Source organism: Salvelinus alpinus, chromosome 6 (genome assembly GCF_045679555.1).
Source record: "Salvelinus alpinus chromosome 6, SLU_Salpinus.1, whole genome shotgun sequence".
In the NCBI taxonomy this organism is placed as follows: domain Eukaryota; kingdom Metazoa; phylum Chordata; class Actinopteri; order Salmoniformes; family Salmonidae; genus Salvelinus; species Salvelinus alpinus.
This window is the reverse complement of record NC_092091.1, coordinates 30031728-30052606: the sequence shown is the minus strand read 5'-3', so window position 1 is coordinate 30052606 and position 20879 is coordinate 30031728. Positions and strand designations below refer to the sequence as shown.

Genomic DNA, 20879 nt, shown 5'->3' with positions numbered 1-20879 from the left:
ACCCAGAAAGAAACATCTCATTTGATCTCTGGCTAGTTTCAAAAGATATCCACATGGTGTGTGTGGGTGTGTACCTGGTTGAGGACTCTCTTTAGAGGTGCGGTACCCATGCTGTCAACCATGTGTCTGTATGCAGGGTGAGACAGGAAGAACTTCCTCTCTCCAGCCAGAGCTGCCTTAATGTCCTTCCTCCCATCAATGTCCTTCTGACTACGATTCACCACCCCAATGTAACCTGGAGAGGAGACAAGATGAGAGGAGCGGATGAGTAAAAAGGTGTGTAAGCTGTGTCTCCATGAGTTACAATCCAATACATCTCTGGAGGGCAGCATTCAGATTCAGAAGGTCCTCTGATTTCAGCAGGCCAGCAGATGTTTCATTCAGGCAGCTCAAATCTAATCTCTCTACTGTCACAGCAGCACTAACAGTAGGCTCCATGTGTAATGCATTACCTCTGAAGGAGCAAGCATGAAGGACCTGGCACAGCTTTACCCAGCCTAGACCCAGACCCGGGCACACATACACACACTATCCCAGGGCAGGCTGGCACTGATTATAATACTGTAACACAACCCCATGAGCTCAGCATGGCAGTAGGATATCAAGCCTCCATTTCAACACTTACCTCAGCACAGCCTGGTCACTGGTGATGTTATGGGAACAGTATGGGAACATTAAGGGGATGTTATGGGAACAGTATGGGGACGTTATGACAACATAATGGAGATGTTATGGGAATGTTACAGTGATGTTATGGAACCATCATGGGGACGTTGTGGGGATTGTTACGAAACCAATAACTAGCCTACTGATTTTGATGCACTTGTTATGTCTAGGGGTCTTAGGCCGAGCTACATGGTCTGTCACCTGATTTGATGTGTGCATAAATGTGAGAAATAAGCATATGCGACCAGGTGTTGAATGTACATGTACCCAGGAGACCTTAGGTCCCGGGCCCGCTCAGTAATGATTCCCATAATCAGCCAGTCCAAGAAGATTAGTATTCATACGTTCATGGAGACAAAATAAATATTTCCAAAAAACAATCTACAGAAAAACACGGCCAACTAAAGAGGTTAACTAACACAAAGAAACAAACAAAGGCCGACTGAGAGGCTTCTGCCCTCCTCTCTCACACTGAGTCACAATCCTCTACATCGCTTGCGCCTGAGGAATTATCAAGGCTTCCTGGCAGAGCACAATCACCTGAGCTGGTTGGTGCTGCCACCTGGGGATGGAGTGTGGAAGTGTAGTGTATTGTAGCGCGCATGCTTCTTACACTAACCTACCTAACCCAGAGAGTTGGGCCAATGCGGTTTATGTCTGAACGCTCCGAGTGCCACTTTCTCCTCCATAACCGTTGCTAAGTGATACTTGGTGCTTCTGTGTTGTGCTGTTGCTTTCTGCTGGTTTTTAAAACCTATGAAGGTGTCCAGTGAAAGCAGAGATGCAATTTGTTGACACCACAACACAGCACAGAATTGGATACACATTATCCCGAATGCTAAGGAATAAATAGTCTGTTAAATTCGCTGCTCTGTTCTGCTTGTTTACAGCAGGTCATTTCATAGGGAGTTGTTAGAGGCGCTCTCGTATTGTTACATCACCAACATTTTGAGAATAAATGTGCTAACATGGCGGCCGTTCTAAAACCTGGCCCAACTCTCTTAATAGCTGGCTCTGACCTAACTTATTCCATATCAGGGATTTTATGGGAACATTATGGGGACATTATGAGAACGTTATGGGGACGTTATGGGAACATTTTGGGAACATTATGATAATGTCATGGGTACATTATCTCCACACACACACACACACACACACACACACACACACACACACACACACACACACACACACACACACACACACACACACACACACACACACACACACACACACACACACGTAGTGGCAGTAGCCTATTCTCGAGTATGTGGCAGTAGCCTGTTCTCGAGTATGTGCCGGGCATCTGTTCCCTCGTCCATCAGATCTAACTTAGTGATCCCCGCTATGGTCCGCTGAAAACTATGACAAAGAAAGGAAGATAGTATCTCTCATCATGTAAACTGATATTCCAATGTAGTGATTATTTGGACCATTTGGCAATGTTCTGGAGAGACGTTATATCCCTGTTTTGTCTCACCCTGAGGGTTGACGTCCTTGGCCAGTTTGAGCGCCTCAGAGTTGGCCAGGTCCATGATAGCTGGAGTAACAGCCAGGAGCAGACAGTTGTCTTTACAGATAAACTGCATGATCATGTCCCTCTCCTGCAGGAACAAATACAATACAACTTTATTTATGAAGGAAGGATTGTAATATTATAATAAATGTTTGATGTGTCTGACCTGGTACTCTATATCAGTAGGCTGGTCTCCTACAGGTACCTTGGTAATGCCAGGTAGATCTACCAGGGGCAGGTTCAACACTATCAAAGGACAGACAGATTTACAACGTTTTCACTTGCTGTTTTTCATGCATTTAAGCATCTGGTTTGGGTTGAGCTATAGGGTGTGTCACCTTCTGGGGAGCGTGTAAGAGTAGTACACTGTGGTGTGTGTGTTGTGTATCGTGAGGAGAATAGACTCGTAGGTTGATGGGGACAGGAGAGACACTCTTATTGGTTCCAGTGAGTCTCACGGTCTCTGCTTCGATCTGCTGATAAACCTCCTAAAAGTCTGAAAACATCTTTCCCTTACAGTGGAGGAACTCAGCATACTCTACAGAGAGAGAGAGAATGAGAGAGAGAGAGATAGAGAGGGAGAGAGAGAAGACGCAGTGGGTCAATGCCCATTTCCCACAGACATCAAATACAGTATACACATCATCTTCAGAAACATACATCAGGCAGACTTCTAGTCTAGTTTGTATATATGATATAATTTATGTTCCCCATATCACTGCTTGCTTCACATATAACAAACCCTGGAGCTGAGGGGAACATACTGGTACTGTGTGTCTCCTATAGTTGTGTATATTTAACAGCATTCCAACGTTGTCCCTGCAGACAGACAGACTCTGCCCCCTGGTGGGGAGAGTCACACCTACACACAGCAGTATATTGGGATGTACAGCTTCAAATACAATGCAGGGTCCAACGTGAACTTTTTCCTTTCACTGACCCGGTTGGCCAAAACTCTACTGTCCCAAACAGAATTTCTACTGGTGTAGTTTATAAATGCATTAGAATCATGCAGGGCCTATAGGTTAGCATGCTGTCTCTCTATATTCATCAATTAATAGGCTACATTTGGTATTTAGTGCCTATTAAAAAGCTGTGTAATATCATTTAGGAATGTAAGTCATTACTATATTCTTTGGAATTGCATTGTATTAGGGTAATTACATTTGTTTTTGTTTTGAATTAAAAAGTATGTTGTTGACCTTTTAAGAAGATATTTTACGTCCCAAAATAGGGCGTTGCCTTTTAAGACAACTTCTCAACAGTAGCCAAGACTAGGTGTCTTTTTGTAGACTACCAACAGTAGCCTATTGCAAATTTGCTACTTTGTTCACTATTGAAAGTTTAGTTTTGGAAATCACTTTTCCTATAATAAATTAGCTCTGAGAGTAGATCACTCATATACTGCTCAGTAAATTGTAAATTGTGACTCGCGGGAAGCGTGATGGTGAATGAACGGCAAATCATATTGCTCAAATATGGAGTTTTCCACTGGTAACTCAACAATAAAAACAAATAAAAACATGTTTAACATTTTATTTGTCACATGCGCCAAATACAACAGGTGTACACTTTACCTACGAGCCCTTTCCCAACAATTTGCAAAAAATAAATAAGAAAATAGTAACAATAAAATAACAATAACAAGACAATATACATGGAAGCAGTTGAGTTAATTGAGGTAATATGTACATGCAGGTAGGGGTAAAAGTGACTATACAGTTATCAATGGTGGTGATTTTAATACTATAACAGAAGCAAAGGATAGGGAGGCAAGAACAGCTTTTAAATTAACTACCGAAGGGAAAACATAGCAAAAAGTTCAAGAAGATTTCCAATTGAAAGATTCCTTCAGAGAACTCTTACCAAACCGCTTTGGATACATGTGGGCTGACCAAAGCACTAAAAACAGATCATTTTGGAGTCAAATAAGAAATAGAATTACCGGGGGGAAAACTAAAAACCCACTAGAAATTGAACAATCATTGTCTGGAAAGCAATGAACTTTGTAATGAACTGAAAGAAGAAACATTGTGAGAAGATTATGGGGTCGTTATGGGGATTTTGCTGCACTTATTATGTTTAGGGGTCTTAGGCCGAGCTACATGGTCTGTAACCTGATTTGATGTGTGCATAAAATGTGAGAAATATGCGTATGCGACCAGGGATTGAATGTACTGTACATACCCAGGAGACAGCCACCTTACCTCAGATCCAGGGCCCCAACACTTGATTCAATTGTGAACAACGTTTACAGTGGAATTATAATATACAGGAACCTCGCTATATCAGAATGTTAACGACTCGTAAAAAGACTATGGGCAAACTACCTGTCAGAACAATTAGGAGACAAGGCGTGGTTAATCAAAGTGCGAAGGCTCCCGGTGAGAGCAGTAGTCCAATGGAGCAGTTATGTTAAAACAAAAAATGCCCAATGCCATCATGTACTGATGATTAAACACTTATTGTTAGAATGTAGCAGAACGAAGAAAATCTGGGAACTTATGCAAGATATTGGACTCACCACTCAAGTCAAACCTAATGCCATCTTGTATGGGAAAATCTATGGAACATGGAAAGAAATCTATAAAGTCCTTTTTCGCCTCATCACATGTATATTGAATGCACAAATATGGAAAACCTGGTGCCGAATGACAATTGAAAATATCTCGATTCCCAGCTAAACAGTCTTTAAACAAATTAGAATGGTACTGATCGAAACAAAACGGGTATGGGGTGAACAATGGAAAATTCTTGACTTTTGATTTGATTTGATTTTACACATAAAAAAAAGTTCTAAAATGTTCTCGATTGTAATGTAAATCTGATGTAAAGTACAATGCATGATTTTAAACTGGTTAGTTTCCTTACTCAAAGGGGGAAAAAAAGAAAAAAAAGAAAGAAAGACAGATATATACACATATATACAGTTGAAGTCGGAAGATTACATACACCTTAGCCAAATACATTTAAACTCAGTTTTTTCATAATTCCTGCCATTTAATCCTAGTAAGAATTCCCTGTCGTAGGTCAGTTGAGATCACCACTTTATTTTAAGAATGTGAAATGTCAGAATAATAGTAGAGAGCATTTATTTCTTCATCACATTCCCAGTGGGTCAGAAGTTTACATACACTCAATTAGTATTTGGTAGCATTGCCTTTAAATTGTTTAACTTGGGTCAAACGTTTCGGGTAGCCTTCCACAAGCTTCCCACAATAAGTTGGATGAATTTTGGCCCATTCCTCCTGACAGAGCTGGTGTAACTGAGTCAGGTTTGTAGGCCTCCTTGCTCGCACACGCTTTTTCAGTTCTGCCCACAGATTTTCTATAGGATTAAGGTCAGGGCTATGTGATGGCCACTCCAATACCTTGACTTTGTTGTCCATAAGCCATTTTGCCACAACTTTGGAAGTATGCTTGGGGTCATAGTCCATTTGGAAGACCCATTTGTGACCAATATTTAACTTCCTGACTGATGTCTTGAGATGTTGCTTCAATATATCCACATAATTTTTCATCTCATGATGCCATCTATTTTGTGAAGTGCACCAGTCCCTCCTGCAACAATGCACCCCCAAAACATGATGCTGCCACCCCCGTGCTTCAAGGTTGGGATGGTGTTCTTCGGCTTGCAAATCTCCCCCTTTTTCCTCCAAACATAACGATGGTCATTATGGCCAAACAGTTCTATTTTTGTTTCACCAGACCAGAGGACATTTCTCCAAAAAGAACGATCTTAGTTGCAAACCGTAGTCTGGCTTTTTTATGGCGGTTTTGGAGCTGTGGCTTCTTCCTTGCTGAGCGGCCTTTCAGGTTATGTCGATATAGGACTCGTTTTACTGTGGATATAGATATTTTATGTACCTGTTTCCTCCAGCATCTTCACAAGGTCTTTTGCTGTTGTTCTGGGATTGATTTGCACTTTCCGCACCAAAGTACGTTATTCTCTAGGAGACAGAACGCGTCTCCTTCCTGAGCAGTATGACGGCTGCCTGGTCCCATGGTGTTTATACTTGCGTACGATTGTTTGTACAGATGAACGTGGTACCTTCAGGTGTTTGGAAATTGCTCCCAAGGATGAACCAGACTTGTGGAGGTCTACAACTTATTTTCTGAGGTCTTGGCTGACTTCTTTTGATTTTCCCATGATGTCAAGCAAAGAGGCACTGAGTTTGAAGGTAGGCCTTGAAATACATCCACAGGTACACCTCCAATTGACAGAAATGATGTCAATTAGCCTATCAGAAGCTTCTAAAGCCATGACATCATTTTCTGGAATTTACCAAGCTGTTTAAAGGCAGTCAACTTAGTGTATGCAAACTTCTGACCCACTGGATTTGTGATACTGTGAATTATAAGTGAAATAATCAATCTGTAAACATTTGTTGGAAAAATTACTTGTGTCATGCACAAAGTAGATGTCCTAACCGAATTGCTAAAACTATAGTTTGTTAACAGGAAATTTGTGGAGTGGTTGAAAAACGAGTTTTAATGACTCCAACCTAAGTGTATATATACATACACACAAACATACACACACACACACACGCACACACACACACACACACACACACACACACACACACACACACACACACACACACACACACACACACACACACACACACACACACACACACACACACACACACACACACACACACACACACACACACACACACACACACACACAGTACCGGTCAAAAGTTTGAACACACTTACTCATTCATGGAATTTTCTTAATTTTCACTATTTTCTACATTGTAGAATAATAGTGAAGACATCAAAACCATGAAATAACACATATGGAATCATGTAGTAACCAAAAAAAGTGTTAAATCAAATCTATTTTATTTTTGAGATTCTTCAAAGTAGCCACTCTTTGCCTTGATGACAGCTTTACACACTCTTTGCATTCTCTCAACCAGCTTCACCTAGAATGCTTTCCAAAAGTCTTGAAGGAGTTTCCACATATGCTGATTACTTGTTGGCTGCTGCGGTCCAACTCATCCCAAACCATCTCAATTGGGTTGAGGTCGGGTGATTGTGGAGGCCAGGTCATCTGATGCAGCCCTCCATCACTCTCCTTCTTGGTCAAATAGCCCTTACACTGCCTGGAGGTGTTTTGGGTCATTGTCCTGTTGAAAAACAAATGATAGTCCCACTAAGCGCAAACCAGATGGGATGGCGTATCGCTGCAGAATGCTGTGGTAGCCATGCTGGTTAAGTATGCCTTGAATTCTAAATGAATTACCAACAGTGTCACCAAACAAAACACCCCCACACCATCACACATCCTCCTCCCTGCTTCACGGTGGGAACCACACATGCAAAGATCATCTGTTCACCTACTCTGCGTCTCACAAAGGCACGGCAGATAGAACCAAAAATCTCAAATTTGTATTCATCAGACGAAAGGACAGATTTCCACCGGTCTAATGTGTTTCTTGACCCAAGCAAGTCTCTTCTTGTTATTGGTGTCCTTTAGTAGTGGTTTCTTTGCAGCAATTCGACCATGAAGGCTGTCTCTGAACAGTTGATGTTGAGATGTGTCTGTTACTTGAACTCTGTGAAGCATTTATTTGGGCTGCAATTTCTGAGGTGCAGTTAACTCTAATGAACTTCTCCTCTGCAGCAGAGGTAACTCTGGGTTTTCCTTTCCTGTGGCGGTCCTCATGAGAGCCAGTTTCCTCATAGCGCTTGATGGTTTTTGCGACTGCATTTGAAGAAACGTTAAAGGTTCTTGAAATTTTCCGGATTGACTGACCTTCATGTCTTAAAGTAATAATGGACTGTTGTTTCTCTTTGTTTATTTGAGCTGTTCTTGCCATAATATAGACTTGGTATTTTACCAAATAAGGCTATCTTCTGTATACCACCCCTACTGTACCTGTATACCACCCCTACTGTACCTGTATACCACCCCTACTGTACCTGTATACCACCCCTACTGTACCTGTATACCACCCCTACTGTCACAACACAACTGATTGGCTCAAACACATTAAGAAGGAAAGGAATTCCACAAATTAACTTTTAACAAGGCACACCTGTTAATTGAAATGCATTCCAGGTGACTACCTCATGAAGCTGGTTGAGAGAATGCCAAGAGTGTGCAAAGCTGTCAAGGCAAAGGGTGGCTACTTTGAAGAATCTAAAATCCAAAATATATTTTGATTTGTTTGACACTTTATTGGTTACTACATGATTACATATGTATTATTTCATAGTTTTGATATCTTCACTATTATTCTACAAAGTAGACAATAGTAAAAAATAAAGAAAAACCCTTGAATGAGAAGGTGTGTCCAAACTTTTGACTGGTACTGTATATATATATATATACACAGTGCATTCGGAAAGTATGCAGATCCCTTCCCCTTTTACACATTTTGTTACGTTACAGCATTATTCTTAAATGTATTACATAATTTTTACACAATACCCTATAATGACAAAGCGAAAACAATTTTTAAAAATGTTTTCAAACGTAGAAAAAACACCTTACCTTATTTACATAAGTATTCAGACCCTTTGCTATGAGACTCGAAATTGAGCTCAGGTGCATCCTGTTTCCATTTATCATCCTTGAGATGTTTCTACAACTTCATTGGAGTCCACCTGTGGTAAATTCAATTGATTGGACATGATTTGGAAAAGCACACACCTGTCTATATAAGGTCCCACAGTTGACAATGAATGTCAGAGCAAAAACCAAGCCAAGAGGTTGAAAGAATTGTCCCTAGAGCTCCGAGACAGGATTGTGTCGAGGCACAGATCTAGGGAAAGGTACCAAAAAAATTCTGCAGCATTGGCCTTGGTCAGGGAGGTGACCAAGAACCTGATGTTCATTCTGAAAGAGCTCCAGAGTTCCTCTGTGGAGATGGGAGAACATTCCAGATGGAACTTTCCAATCAGGCCTTTATGGTAGAGTGGTCAGACGGAAGCCACTCTTCAGTATAAAGGCACATGACAGCCTGCCTGGAGTTAGCCAAAAGGCACATTAAAGACTCTCAGACCATGAGAAAGAAGTTTCCCGGAAGATAGAACTCGCCTGCAGGAAGGAAGGACTGACACTCAGGGCTGGAGAAACAGCTGGATTCAGGCATCAGACATGAAGCCAGTGATCGCATCCCAAATGGCACCCTATTCCCTATTTAGTACAATACTTTTGACCAGGGCTCCTGGTTAATAAGCAACCAAGTGCTGCTCACTGTCACACAGCCATCATCACTACTGTCACAAAGCCATTTCAGGTATCCATACTTCAGTCTTCCATACCAACCATACTAAGAGAGTGAGAGAAAGAGAGCGAGAAAGTGTGTCTCATAGTCTCCTCTCTCTCACATCTGCACATTTGCTCTGAAAACACTGGTTACGCATCATGCCTATTGTCGCATAACTGAACTCATTATTGGTGGGTGACTGACTACTACCGAGAAAGCTCTGATTCACAAACACAGCTACATTGGCACAGGGTTTAGTAAATAATCCATGCCAGCCCTCACTGAATAGGAGAGGCTGTCTGTCTGCCATGTGCATTCATTTGGAGAGCTCAACTGTTGGGAGCCATGAATCACTCAATTCAATTCAATTCAAGGGGCTTTATTGGCAAGGGAGTAGATAATATACAAAAGTGAAATAAACAATAAAAATGAACAGTAAACATTAAACTCACAAAAGTTCAAAAAAAATAAAGAAACTACAAATGTCGTATTATGTATACACACAGTGTTGTAACTATGTGCAAATGGTTAGAGTACAAAACGGAAAATAAGTAAACATAAATATGGGTTGCATTTACAATGGTGTTTGTTCTTCACCGGTTGCCCTTTTCTTGTGGCAACAGGTCACAGATCTTGCTGCTGTGTTCGCACAGTGTGGTATTTCACCCAGTAGATATGGGAGTTTATCAAAATCGTGTTTGTTTTTGAATTCTTTGTGGACCTGTGTAATCTGAGGGAAATATGTGTCTCTGATATGGTCATACATTGGGCAGGAGGTTAGGAAGTGCAGCTCAGTTTCCACCTCATTTTGTGGGCAGTGTGCACATAGCCTGTCTTCTCTTGAGAGCCAGGTCTGCCTACGGCGGCCTTTCTCAATAGCAAGGCTATGCTCACTGAATCTGTACATAGTCAAAGCTTTTTACTCTTAGAAAGAATGGTACTATCTACTTAAAAGGGTTCTCAGGCTGTCCCCATAGGAGATCCCTTTTTGGTTCAAGGTAGTACCCCTTTTGGTTCCAAGTAGAGCCTTATTGGGTTCCATGTACAACCTTTTCCCCAAAGGGTTATACCTGGAACCAAAAAGGGTTATCCTATGGGGAAAGCAGAAGGACACGTTTGGAACCTTGTTCTCTAAGAGTGTATGTGAGTCCAATAAGAATGTAATGAATGACTGTAACTGTCTTGAACAACAATGGGTCCTGGAGAAGACTAGCCCACCTTCATCAGGGCAGAAGGCACCTCAACTTTCTTTTCATTTGGTAACATTGCATAATTAAAAAAGGATTATAAACGAACTTTGGGAAAAGTTATATTCCTAATGAACATTCTGTAAAAGTACATCTGATGTCAAATAGGGACTATTAACTAGAGAGCCCTTTAGCTAGCTAGGTTGGACATAAAAACAATGTATCAAATATCAATCAATTATGGTATCAAAGGCTTTAAAAATGTATTAGAATGTAGCTTACCGGAGACAAATCACCAGGCGATGGACTCCCGGTAGTTGGTATCCATCTGGAGCAGGTGATCGAACTGGCTTCGGCCCAGACGGAAGTAACTTCGGAATTCCTCTCCAAACAGTCAAAGCTCTTGAATTAGACGGTGGAACTCCCCTGCCTGCTTTCGGGACTTTAACCATCTCTGGACCCACACAGACCTGCACTTTCGCGGGGCTGGTCCCGGCCCAACAGCGCGATCAAGACCACCTTCCTCAACGTTGGTCTCATTGTTGAAAGAGCCTACTCTGCTATCTTGACTTTATTATTGCATTTCGCTCCAAAACTGCATTTTGGAGGGAAATTATATTATAGGCTCTCACAATTAATTTGTGGATGTCATCAAATAAATATTATACTTGGCAAATAAATTTTTAAAAAAAATAAAAGATTATGCAATCAAACTGTTTTTATTATGTAATCCCACTTTTCTTTCTGGATATGTGTGCAACAAAAATTCTACATTCACATGTTGCTACTTTCTGTCAAGTCTGCCTCTGCAACGCAATGCTGCAAGGCAAACGCAGCGTTCCATTGGAAATTAATGTACTTCTGGTGTATCAAAACGCAAAAACACAGTCGGTGTGTTCGAAGCGTGAGCTCCTCCATCCCCTGGTTGCCCATGGTGACGGAGCTGTCCATCCAACTTTCAGCCACCTGCACACACAACACCATCCAAACACTATGGTTCAGTAAAGCTGAGAAAAGATGAAGACAGTCAAAGAGAAACATTTTAATGTTATTGGGATAGTTTCAAGATTGATATCTAACGTTAGCCGCTAACAAAAAGTGCAAGGAGCTGAGCTAAATTTAAGAGCTACTTCAAATCAAATCAAATGTATTTATATAGCCCTTCTTACATCAGCTGATATCTCAAAGTGCTGTACAGAAACCCAGCCTAAAACCCCAAACAGCAAGCAAAGCAGGTGTAGAAGCAAGTGCTGAGTGATGTTTATTAATGTTAGCCAACTGCCCGGTCAGCATGCCACTAAAACACAAATATAACGTTTGTATACCTATCAATTATTGATGTTTTTATTTGTTTTGCTAGTTGTCATTTTTGCCTTGTCTTGCTGATTACTTAACCTACTGTCAAGTAGTGACTCCCGTCCAATTAGTTGGCAACTAACACTGGTCCAGTCACCGCGCGCCCATGCCTGACCCAAACGTCCGTCCAGCAAGTTACACCGTGTTTATATATAGCCTGTTGTTCGAAAAGTCAGTCCCTAAAAGTCAAAGAGATAATCGTGAAGATAACATTTCCTCCGGTGGACTTTAGTTCTGGTTCGAATCGGTTCTAAGCAACAATTCGATAACAGTTCGATTCATCTGACAGGCAGCTAACGTTAACGGGTCGTCACAGTCATAAACCCCGCCCATTTCTACAATTTATCTTCATAAAATCTGATTTTAAACCTAACCTTAACCACACTACTAACCGCATGCCTAACCCTAACCTTAAATGAAGGTTAAATGTTTTTCACAAATTTTTACGATACAGCCATTTTGACTGTGCTATCTAGTGGAAACCCAGCTAAAGGGTTTCTCTCTCTGTAAATACGCAAAAATCTGCGCAGGAGTTTCCAAAGACAGTTTGCATGCCCATTTACTCCAAAGGAACAGATAGCTAATTATAATATTAGTTTGGCTTGACAGACAGAAAATATTCCCGCCTCAAATCCAGGGTTATAAATCACACCCTTCAATGCACCCAACTCGCAGAGATACTGTGAACATGCTGCAAGATTAATCTACTGTAAATAACACTGCTGCACTCTTCAGCAGTGAGAGAGAGTGTGTGAGGGACTGCAGTCTAAAATCAGAAGGGGGGGGGGGGGTCATCTGTGCAACATATTTGAGATAGTTAAAGTCTGATAGAAAATAAAAGAATTTCAAAAGCAACTGTAATCCTGAGAAAATCACTGCAGGGTTCATCATCAATAAACACCAGAGAGAAGTTTGAGAATAAAACATTCTTTACTTGATTGATAGTGTTAGCATAAACTACATCTGTACATGGTTCTATTTTCTATACAGTAAAGTATGAGATCATGATACTTGTTCACAAGGTCTTCCCCTCTTCTCCTCCTTCTCATCCTCCTCTCCTCATGCAACCTTCAGGTCCAGCACCGCAGGGTCCAGCTCCAGCCCTCCTCCACCCAGACCCACCAGGAGCACTGACACTAGGACGTCTAGAGAGGGAAGGTGGGACAGACAGAGGTGGAGGTTCGAGGAGATGACAGACATAATACATTTTGCTGATTCATCAGACCTGAAGTGTCAAGTGACAAATTCCTGCAGGCAAATAAAAGTACATTTGAGAAAAAGTGTCAAACACAGACCGGTGTTTGGCAGGTGTGTCTGGATAGGCACGAAGTGATTGACTTGCAGACACATCTACCTTTGTTGTGGTTGGAGCCCACCCCTAGCATGGCAAGGCCAGCCACCATGACCCTGTGGTGGGCACAACAGACCAAGCCCTTATCCACCGCCAGGGTGCCACCTGGTGTCTGTGAGGGCACAGGGGGAGGGGCAGGAGGGCTTTCCTTCTGCTCTTCTTCTGAGTGGAGGCTGCTGGTCAATGTAAAAAGACTATTAGCCACTGAACTCAGGCATTAAGTAATCAAAACACGTGTGTGTGTGTGTGTGTGTGTGTGTGTGTGTGTGTGTGTGTGTGTGTGTGTGTGTGTGTGTGTGTGTGTGTGTGTGTGTGTGTGTGAGAGAGTGAGTGAGTGAGTGAGTGAGTGAGTGAGTGAGTGAGTGAGTGAGTGAGTGAGTGAGTGAATGAGATAGTACCTGTGGTTGTGGGGTCAGTGAGGCAGCTCTCTGGACCAGTCCTTCATTAAACAGGAACACTAGTCTGCAGTAGAGATGACCAACCTCTCCTCTCACGTCCTCTACAGAGTACTGACCACTCAGAACACTGTTACCACGACTCACTACCTCCCTCCAACCTAGCTCACCTCCCATCGACAGGAACGGAACACATACAGGGAGAGGGACGGGGCCAGGGATGGAGAAACGGGGAAAACAGTTGAAGGAATAAGGGGGAGACAATAGAGAAATAAATAAAGATAAAAAATTGAATAATCACAAATTCCCTACCTGCTGATTGGCTGGCATCCCAGGGGGCGAGTTCCATCCCCATGGGAGAGAGCTCTGATTGGACAGACTACATGTCTGTATACTCCTGGTCCCTATGCATCGCCATGACAACCAGTCACCTGAAGTTAGCGCTAGCTGCTAGTTGGCCACGACCCTCAGCTGAGCCATACAGCCAATCAGACTCTCTGCCCTGAGGCACTGTGGGGGTTGACACAGTGCCTCACACAACTCGTTCGGCGGGCCCTCCGTTGTCACGTGTTGCTGACGAAACTCCAAGGTGACTTGCAGAGTGGCAAGGACATCAATAAACCCTTCAACTTCGGAACACAGTCGTGACATGAATGAGGCAATTATGTTCCACGTTGAAATAATATAACGAGCATTAAATTCAAATTAACACATTCCCCATGTTGTGTAATAAGATATAAACCTCAGTAACCGTTAAACATTTAATTTGGGAGCGATTTCACTTGTTACGTGTCAAACCTCGAAATCAAACAAACAAATGCACTTTTTATATAGTTAGGCACGCGTCTATTCTTTTGTATTAAATTGCGCAAACTCCAAACATATCGTGGTACGTGTCGGGATAGCACTTCGCTCTAGAGCCTGCATGCGTGCTGGTTCAATGGAAGTGGCTATCAGAGGGTCAAATTAGCCCCTACACCATTGATCCTTTTCACTCCCTCAGTTTTGGGACACGTGCATGGCAGAGGCGCGCGTCAATGCGCAAATTGAGTGCTCAGGGGCAAGTGGGTGATTTCGGATTCAGACTTAGACTGTAGCCAAATAGTAATATCCATATATTTAGAGATTTTCACACTGGTGTGACATGTATGATAAGTCCAATGTCTCCTATGAAAATGGCAAAGTGATTGGCACGGGCATCTTGGCTCTAGTGGGCAGTCCTGTATGGTAAGAGGGTAGCGGGGGTCACCCGGTGGGGGCATGGCAGAGGGTCAACAAGGGGGTAGAGGTGGAGTCTGTGCTCATATTCAGCCTCTGTCTCAGCATGGCGTACGCCTGGTACTCTCTCACCACAGACAGGTCTGCCACCGCAGGAAGCCTTACGGGGAGCCATCCTCCCCTTGGCACATCTCCGGGATGGGCATGGGTTCTCCGGATCATCCAGACAACGGAGCCTCAGAGTCCAGCCCACATACAGTTACATTTCAATAATTTTGAAAACGCTCTTCAACTTTAAAGCTTGAAATAATAAGGTGTTATCCCCACCTGTTTTGCTGAAAAGCTAAGGGATAAGTACCTACTCTCAAATTCATAGACCGAGCTATGGATGCAAGGACTGACCATCCATGGTATAAAATGTATAGTTTTAACCATGTTGAGGCTATACAGTGTGTTTACATTGTTTACAAACATTGGAGTAAAACAAGCTTATATTTTGGGTTCTGATGGGGTACAACAGTTGAACTAAGCTCATGAGACATTTATAAGTTATATTCTTCAAGAATAATTTTGGTATATATCATTAATTTATAAGTCCAAAAATGTATGTAGCAACTAAAGATTGGAGCTTTAAAGTGACTGTCCAGTGTTTCCAGATTTCTATGAAATATGACCTATAATTACAATACGAGTGATTTTTTTATTTTATTAAATATGTTAAAAAGCAGCTTTTCTGTGTTGGAATGGTATGGGTATAAACCGGTTATTAAAAAATATTAACGCAAGTAGACCGCTGATTGCCCAGCTCATCCTCCTAAGGTAGCAAGGTGTATCCTGGTGTATCTCTATAGGCTACTTCAACAAACTAACATGTAAGGCAACTTTCAAATAACTTTAAACAAGTTAGCTAAGATTCAGTCACTTGCAGGATATCATAACTGTTAACTTACTAAGTTACAGTGCATGGATAGCAATTGTTGTATCGTCATTTTGTCCAAAATATGCCGTTCTCTAAATATAAATGGTTGCATTTTAGCCTTCCGTTTTCCCGACATGGTATGTTCACCCGGACATTATTTCCAGCTGTACACAACAACATTCCGATTGGATAGTGCTGAATAGGCGGAGTTCCTAACCTTACCCTGATTTGCTAGGATTCTTGGCAGTGGCCTGTCATTGGCTGATGCAGTGCCGGATGTCTTTGCGGTGCGGCGTGTTCTGGTCCGTTCGTGATTATCTTCCAGACATCAAGAGACCTCAGCATGGCTATTCCAGCGGGGAGATCCGTTGTCTTCGTGACTGGAAACGCAAAGAAACTAGAAGAGGTGGGGAATGCTTCAGATCAATTCTTATTCCCTGTAGAAATGGCCCGGAGTGAATATTGAAACGTTCCAAAGTGAGCTGTTTATTAGAGGCTCCAGCCGACTCCTGACAGAATGGAATGTCTGACAGGGGTAAATGTGGTGGCCAAGTTTTAGATTACACCTGCTGAGATCAAATGTTTTGATATATAATTAATCTAATTTCAGAGGCTACGTGAATAGGTTGTACACATTAACTGTATAACATGAACTGGGTTATTGGAGTCCTGCATGTTTAACAGTAAACATACCAGCAGGTGGCATCCAAGCCTTACACCAGGGATGGGCAACGTTGATGGGGGTGGGTGCCACAAAATATCAGAACTCCTTATTTTATTTAACTAGGAAAGTCAGTTAAGAACATATTCTTATTTTACAATGACGGCCTACACCGGCCAAAACCTCCCCTAACCCGGACGGCGCTGGGCCAATTGTGCGCCGCCCTATGGGACGCCCGATCACGGCCAGTTGTGATACAGCAGGATCGAACCAGTAGGGGCTGCAGTGGATTGCGGGTCTGCATACCCACATCCATGCCTTAGCCTTATCGGGGCCCTACGCAAAATGTTGTTGGGGGGGGCACATCCCCAACTTGCGAGCAAAACATTTACATTTCCTGCAATTGTACTCATTTCGTCATTGGGCGAAGAGAAAAAATTGCAGTTTTACAGCTAATTTCCTGCAATTGTACACATTTTGCTATAGAGTCGATATAAATGTTTGCAGTTTTTAATATGATATCTGAGTGAAAGTGACTAACAAAATCAACGAGTCTGTAATTCGACCATGATTACTTCAAGTATAAATAGCTGGACGCTAGACTAATTTACCAATCTAAAAAATGTTCACTGACATGGGTTAATTGAGTGACTGACATAAAAGAAAAACTGCTGATGCACAATCCATTTGTTTTATTGCACCTTGTGTATTCTACTATGCTAACTCTAAACAGTAAATTGAGACCCCAGCTGGGTTCATAAAAAATCATCATCATTTTGAGGGGGTGGGGTGGAATTGATCTGCGGGGGGCGGCAGCCGCCAGTTGCCCGTCCCTGCCTTACACATAACACTGCAGACCAACTCACAAGTTCATGCCATCATAAAAGACTGCTGTTCTTTGTCTAACCAGGTGATTCAGATCTTGGGGGACAAGTTTCCCTACAAACTAGTGTCCAAGAAGATTGACTGTGAGTTAACTTTCTCAATGGAATGACGAGATAGATGTATACCTAATCAATACATCTCTGTTATGTCTTCACGTGGGACTAAATTACTGTCCATCTTTCTCAGTGCCTGAATACCAGGGGGAACCAGACGAGATCTCTATACAGAAGTGTAAGGAAGCAGCAAAACAGGTGTGTCATTGTGGACTGTTCTTTTCCGTGTGCTGTTGTAATGAGGTCTGGATAAGAGATACGTGTATAAATGCTCATCTGACCTGGTTTGTCCGTGTCAATTCTCTCAGGTTGATGGACCAGTCATAGTGGAGGACACCTGTCTCTGTTTCAGAGCATTGGGAGGTCTACCAGGACCCTACATGTGAGTAGGCCTCTATAACCTCTCTGTGGAGCTTGTGGTCGGATTCTCTAATATGACAATTAATTTATTGAAAATGTATCTTTTTTTTTGTGTGTGTGTAGAAAATGGTTCCTGGATAAACTTAGGCCTGAAGGTAAATCATGATTCATCTGTGAATGAATGAGTACAGTTACTTAAATGTAATGTTTGAGTGTGCAGTGGCGGCTTCTGAGGGGAGGACGTGATAATTGCTGGAACAGAGCTAATGGAATGGCATCAAACCATGTGTTTGATGTATTTGATACTATTCCGCTCCAGCTATTACCACGAGCCAGTCCTCCCCAATTAAGGTGCCACCAACTTCCTGGGTTTGAGTTTGTGTAACCGTCCCTCCCTCTATCCAGGTCTGTATAAGATGTTGGCTGGGTTTGAAGATAAGTCAGCCTGGGCTCTGTGTACCTTTGCCTTCTGTCCAGGGAAAGAGGAGCCAGTACAACTCTTCAGAGGGATAACTGAGGTCAGAATATAGTTTCAAATGTAAAGTGTTTATGTAACGTGCACAGGTACAGTAAAATGCCTTTCTTGCAAGCTCCAAACCCAACAATGCAGTAATCAATATCAATGTAGCACAAAAAAATTACAAAAAATATGTACACTGCCCTACAAAGTCAAAACGCAGTAACTACCTCATTTATTTTACTGCAAAATCTGACTTCAAAGTATTTTTCTGTCTAGACAGACAGCCATTTCTGATACTCCATGGTATATTCTGATCAACTGGCTTGTTCTTGTGTCAGGAAAACTAAATACCACATTAATCTGATAATATACCTTGCCATTACAACAGATGAAAGATTTTTGACCAAATTTCAGCAGTCTTATTTTTTTATTTTATTTTATTTCACCTTTATTTAACCAGGTTGGCCAGTTGAGAACAAGTTCTCATTTACAACTGCGACCTGGCCAAGATAAAGCAAAGCAGTTCGACACATACAACAACACAGTTACACATAGAATAAAAAAACATACAGTCAATAATACAGTAGAAAAAGTCTATATACAGTGTGTGCAAATGAGGTAGGATAAAGGAGGTAAGGCAATAAATAGGCCATGGTGGCGAAGTAATTACAATATAGCAATTTAACACTGGAATGGTAGATGTGCAGAAGATGAATGTGCAAGTAGAGATACTGGGGTGCAAAGGAGCAAGATAAATAAATACAGTATGGGGATGAGGTAGTTGGATGGGCTATGGATAGACGCTGTTCAGGAGCCTGTTGATGTCAGACTTTTATGCTCCGGTACCGCTTGCCATGCGGAAGCAAAGAGAACACTCTATGGCTTGGATGGCTGGAGTGTTTAACGATTTTCCAGGCCTTCCTTTCTCACTGCCTGATGGCAGGTCCTGGATGGCTGGGAACTCGGCCCCAGTGATGTACCGCAACACCCATTGTAGCACCAAGCAATCAAGGGTGGTGCTGTTGCCATACCAAGTAGTGATGCAGCCAGTCAAGATGCTCTCTATGGTGCAGCGTGCTCACCCCCCCGTTTCCTGTAGTCCACAATCAGCTCCTTGGTCTTACTGACGTTACCCAGAGCGACTGCATACTTTTCCGTAATTCTTCGTACTGGTCCCCGTGGGAATCAAACCCACAACCCTGGCATTGCTCCACCATGCTCTACAACTGAGCCACACTAACTCTGCATGCTTGCTTTGATAAACATGTATTTTTCCCCCTAACTGTTTAGGGGCACATTGTAGAGCCTAGAGGCCCCAGAGACTTTGGATGGGACCCCTGTTTCCAGCCAGACGGATTTGACAAAACGTAAGCAGGACTTTTATTTTACTCGCAGGAGTCTGTTTTTACGTATCACACTTTATTACTCCTTTATTACTCTCCTACTATACCACTGGGGGGCAGTATATGTCTATTTTATGTATTGACAACATCAGTATGAAGAAAAGGAATGAAAGTGATTATTGCCAGCTCATTTATTGTTGCGTCTCTCACTCTCTTTCTGGTCCCTGTAGTTATGCTGAGCTACCTAAGGAGGTGAAGAACACAATATCCCATCGGTACCGAGCCCTGGCAGCCATGTCCGAACACTTCTCCTCTCAGGCCAACGACAATGGCATGCCAGACACCAAGAAGAAGAAACAGAACGACTAACCATGGATCTAGGGTCAGACAACCCTACCCCCATTCTTAACCTTTACCATCAGGGGGATACAAAACCTATCTGACTCTGTATCCGTGGTTAGGGGCAACTTCTACCTACTCTGACCAATCGCTCAACAAACAGTCAGGACTCAGCTAACCAATCAGACTGGGACAAACTTGTGCAGATTAGACAGTTCCACACTGGTCAGCAAGTTCTAACCTCATCTGCCAATGGTTTAGACCACACTCCGTCCTCCATCATTTGTATTAAATAAGTCGTTTTTGTACCTTATCAAAAAATAAGGATTTGGTTTATTCTCTGTTCAGAGTCAAGTCGCTTGTATTGAACACTGAATCTGCTTTTCTGAAACTGAAAGAGCTCATCAAATCTGGATTATGTGGGTTTTATGCACTAAAATGTGGTTCTAGTTCAAGACTTTCTGCTTTCTAAAGTGCAGTCCCCAAGCCAAGACTACAGTATTTGTGATTTGTGAGAGGCAGGCTCTGTGAGTGTGTGGAGTGCCCCAAGAGGAGTGTTTAATAAACCACAAATATTCTGTCTTTCTGAGTTTGATCTCTTTTTAAAGTAGTAACTCAATGTTTTCTCTCCTGTTTGTCACATTTCCACTCCCCTTTTCTTAGTCTTTTGCCCTTATCACCCCCCCCCCCCCCTCAACAAAGGTCTCAGGAGTGGAAGTGTCTGAGTGATCATCATCCTCCTAGCATATATATATACAGTACCAGTCAAAAGTTTGGACACACTTACTCATTCAAGGGTTTTTCTTTATTTTTTACTATTTTCTACATTGAAGAATAATAGTGAAGACATCAACTATGAAATAACACATGGAAACATGTAGTAACCAAAAAGTATTAAACGAATCAAAATAGATTTTAGATTTTAGATTCTTCAAAGT

General features: G+C 42.2%; 1 protein-coding gene, 1 long non-coding RNA gene and 1 pseudogene across 3 annotated transcripts; 1 reads left to right on the top strand and 2 right to left on the bottom strand.

The window, feature by feature from the left end:
* Positions 1-2847, bottom strand: part of LOC139579676 (dynamin-1-like) — a 32187-nt pseudogene extending 29340 nt beyond the window's left edge.
* A 10021-nt stretch (positions 2848-12868) lies between these two features.
* LOC139578523 (uncharacterized) lies at positions 12869-15970 on the bottom strand. Of its 2 annotated transcripts, XR_011675569.1 has the most exons (5): positions 15872-15970; positions 14016-14332; positions 13707-13864; positions 13312-13484; positions 12869-13102 (listed from the first exon to the last, which is right to left on the bottom strand). It is a non-coding gene; the product is annotated as an uncharacterized lncRNA (long non-coding RNA). The 2 variants fall into 2 exon arrangements; XR_011675568.1 differs by lacking the exons at positions 14016-14332; positions 15872-15970 and having other exon boundaries at positions 13707-13923.
* A 105-nt stretch (positions 15971-16075) lies between these two features.
* On the top strand, positions 16076-20523 carry itpa (inosine triphosphatase (nucleoside triphosphate pyrophosphatase)). The gene is made up of 8 exons (XM_071406233.1): positions 16076-16246; positions 17412-17469; positions 17573-17637; positions 17748-17821; positions 17923-17954; positions 18205-18317; positions 19550-19626; positions 19833-20523. The coding sequence occupies exons 1-8, from the start codon at positions 16184-16186 to the stop codon at positions 19969-19971; spliced, it is 621 nt and encodes a 206-aa protein (XP_071262334.1). The 5' UTR covers positions 16076-16183; the 3' UTR covers positions 19972-20523.
* Positions 20524-20879: the final 356 nt, after the last annotated feature.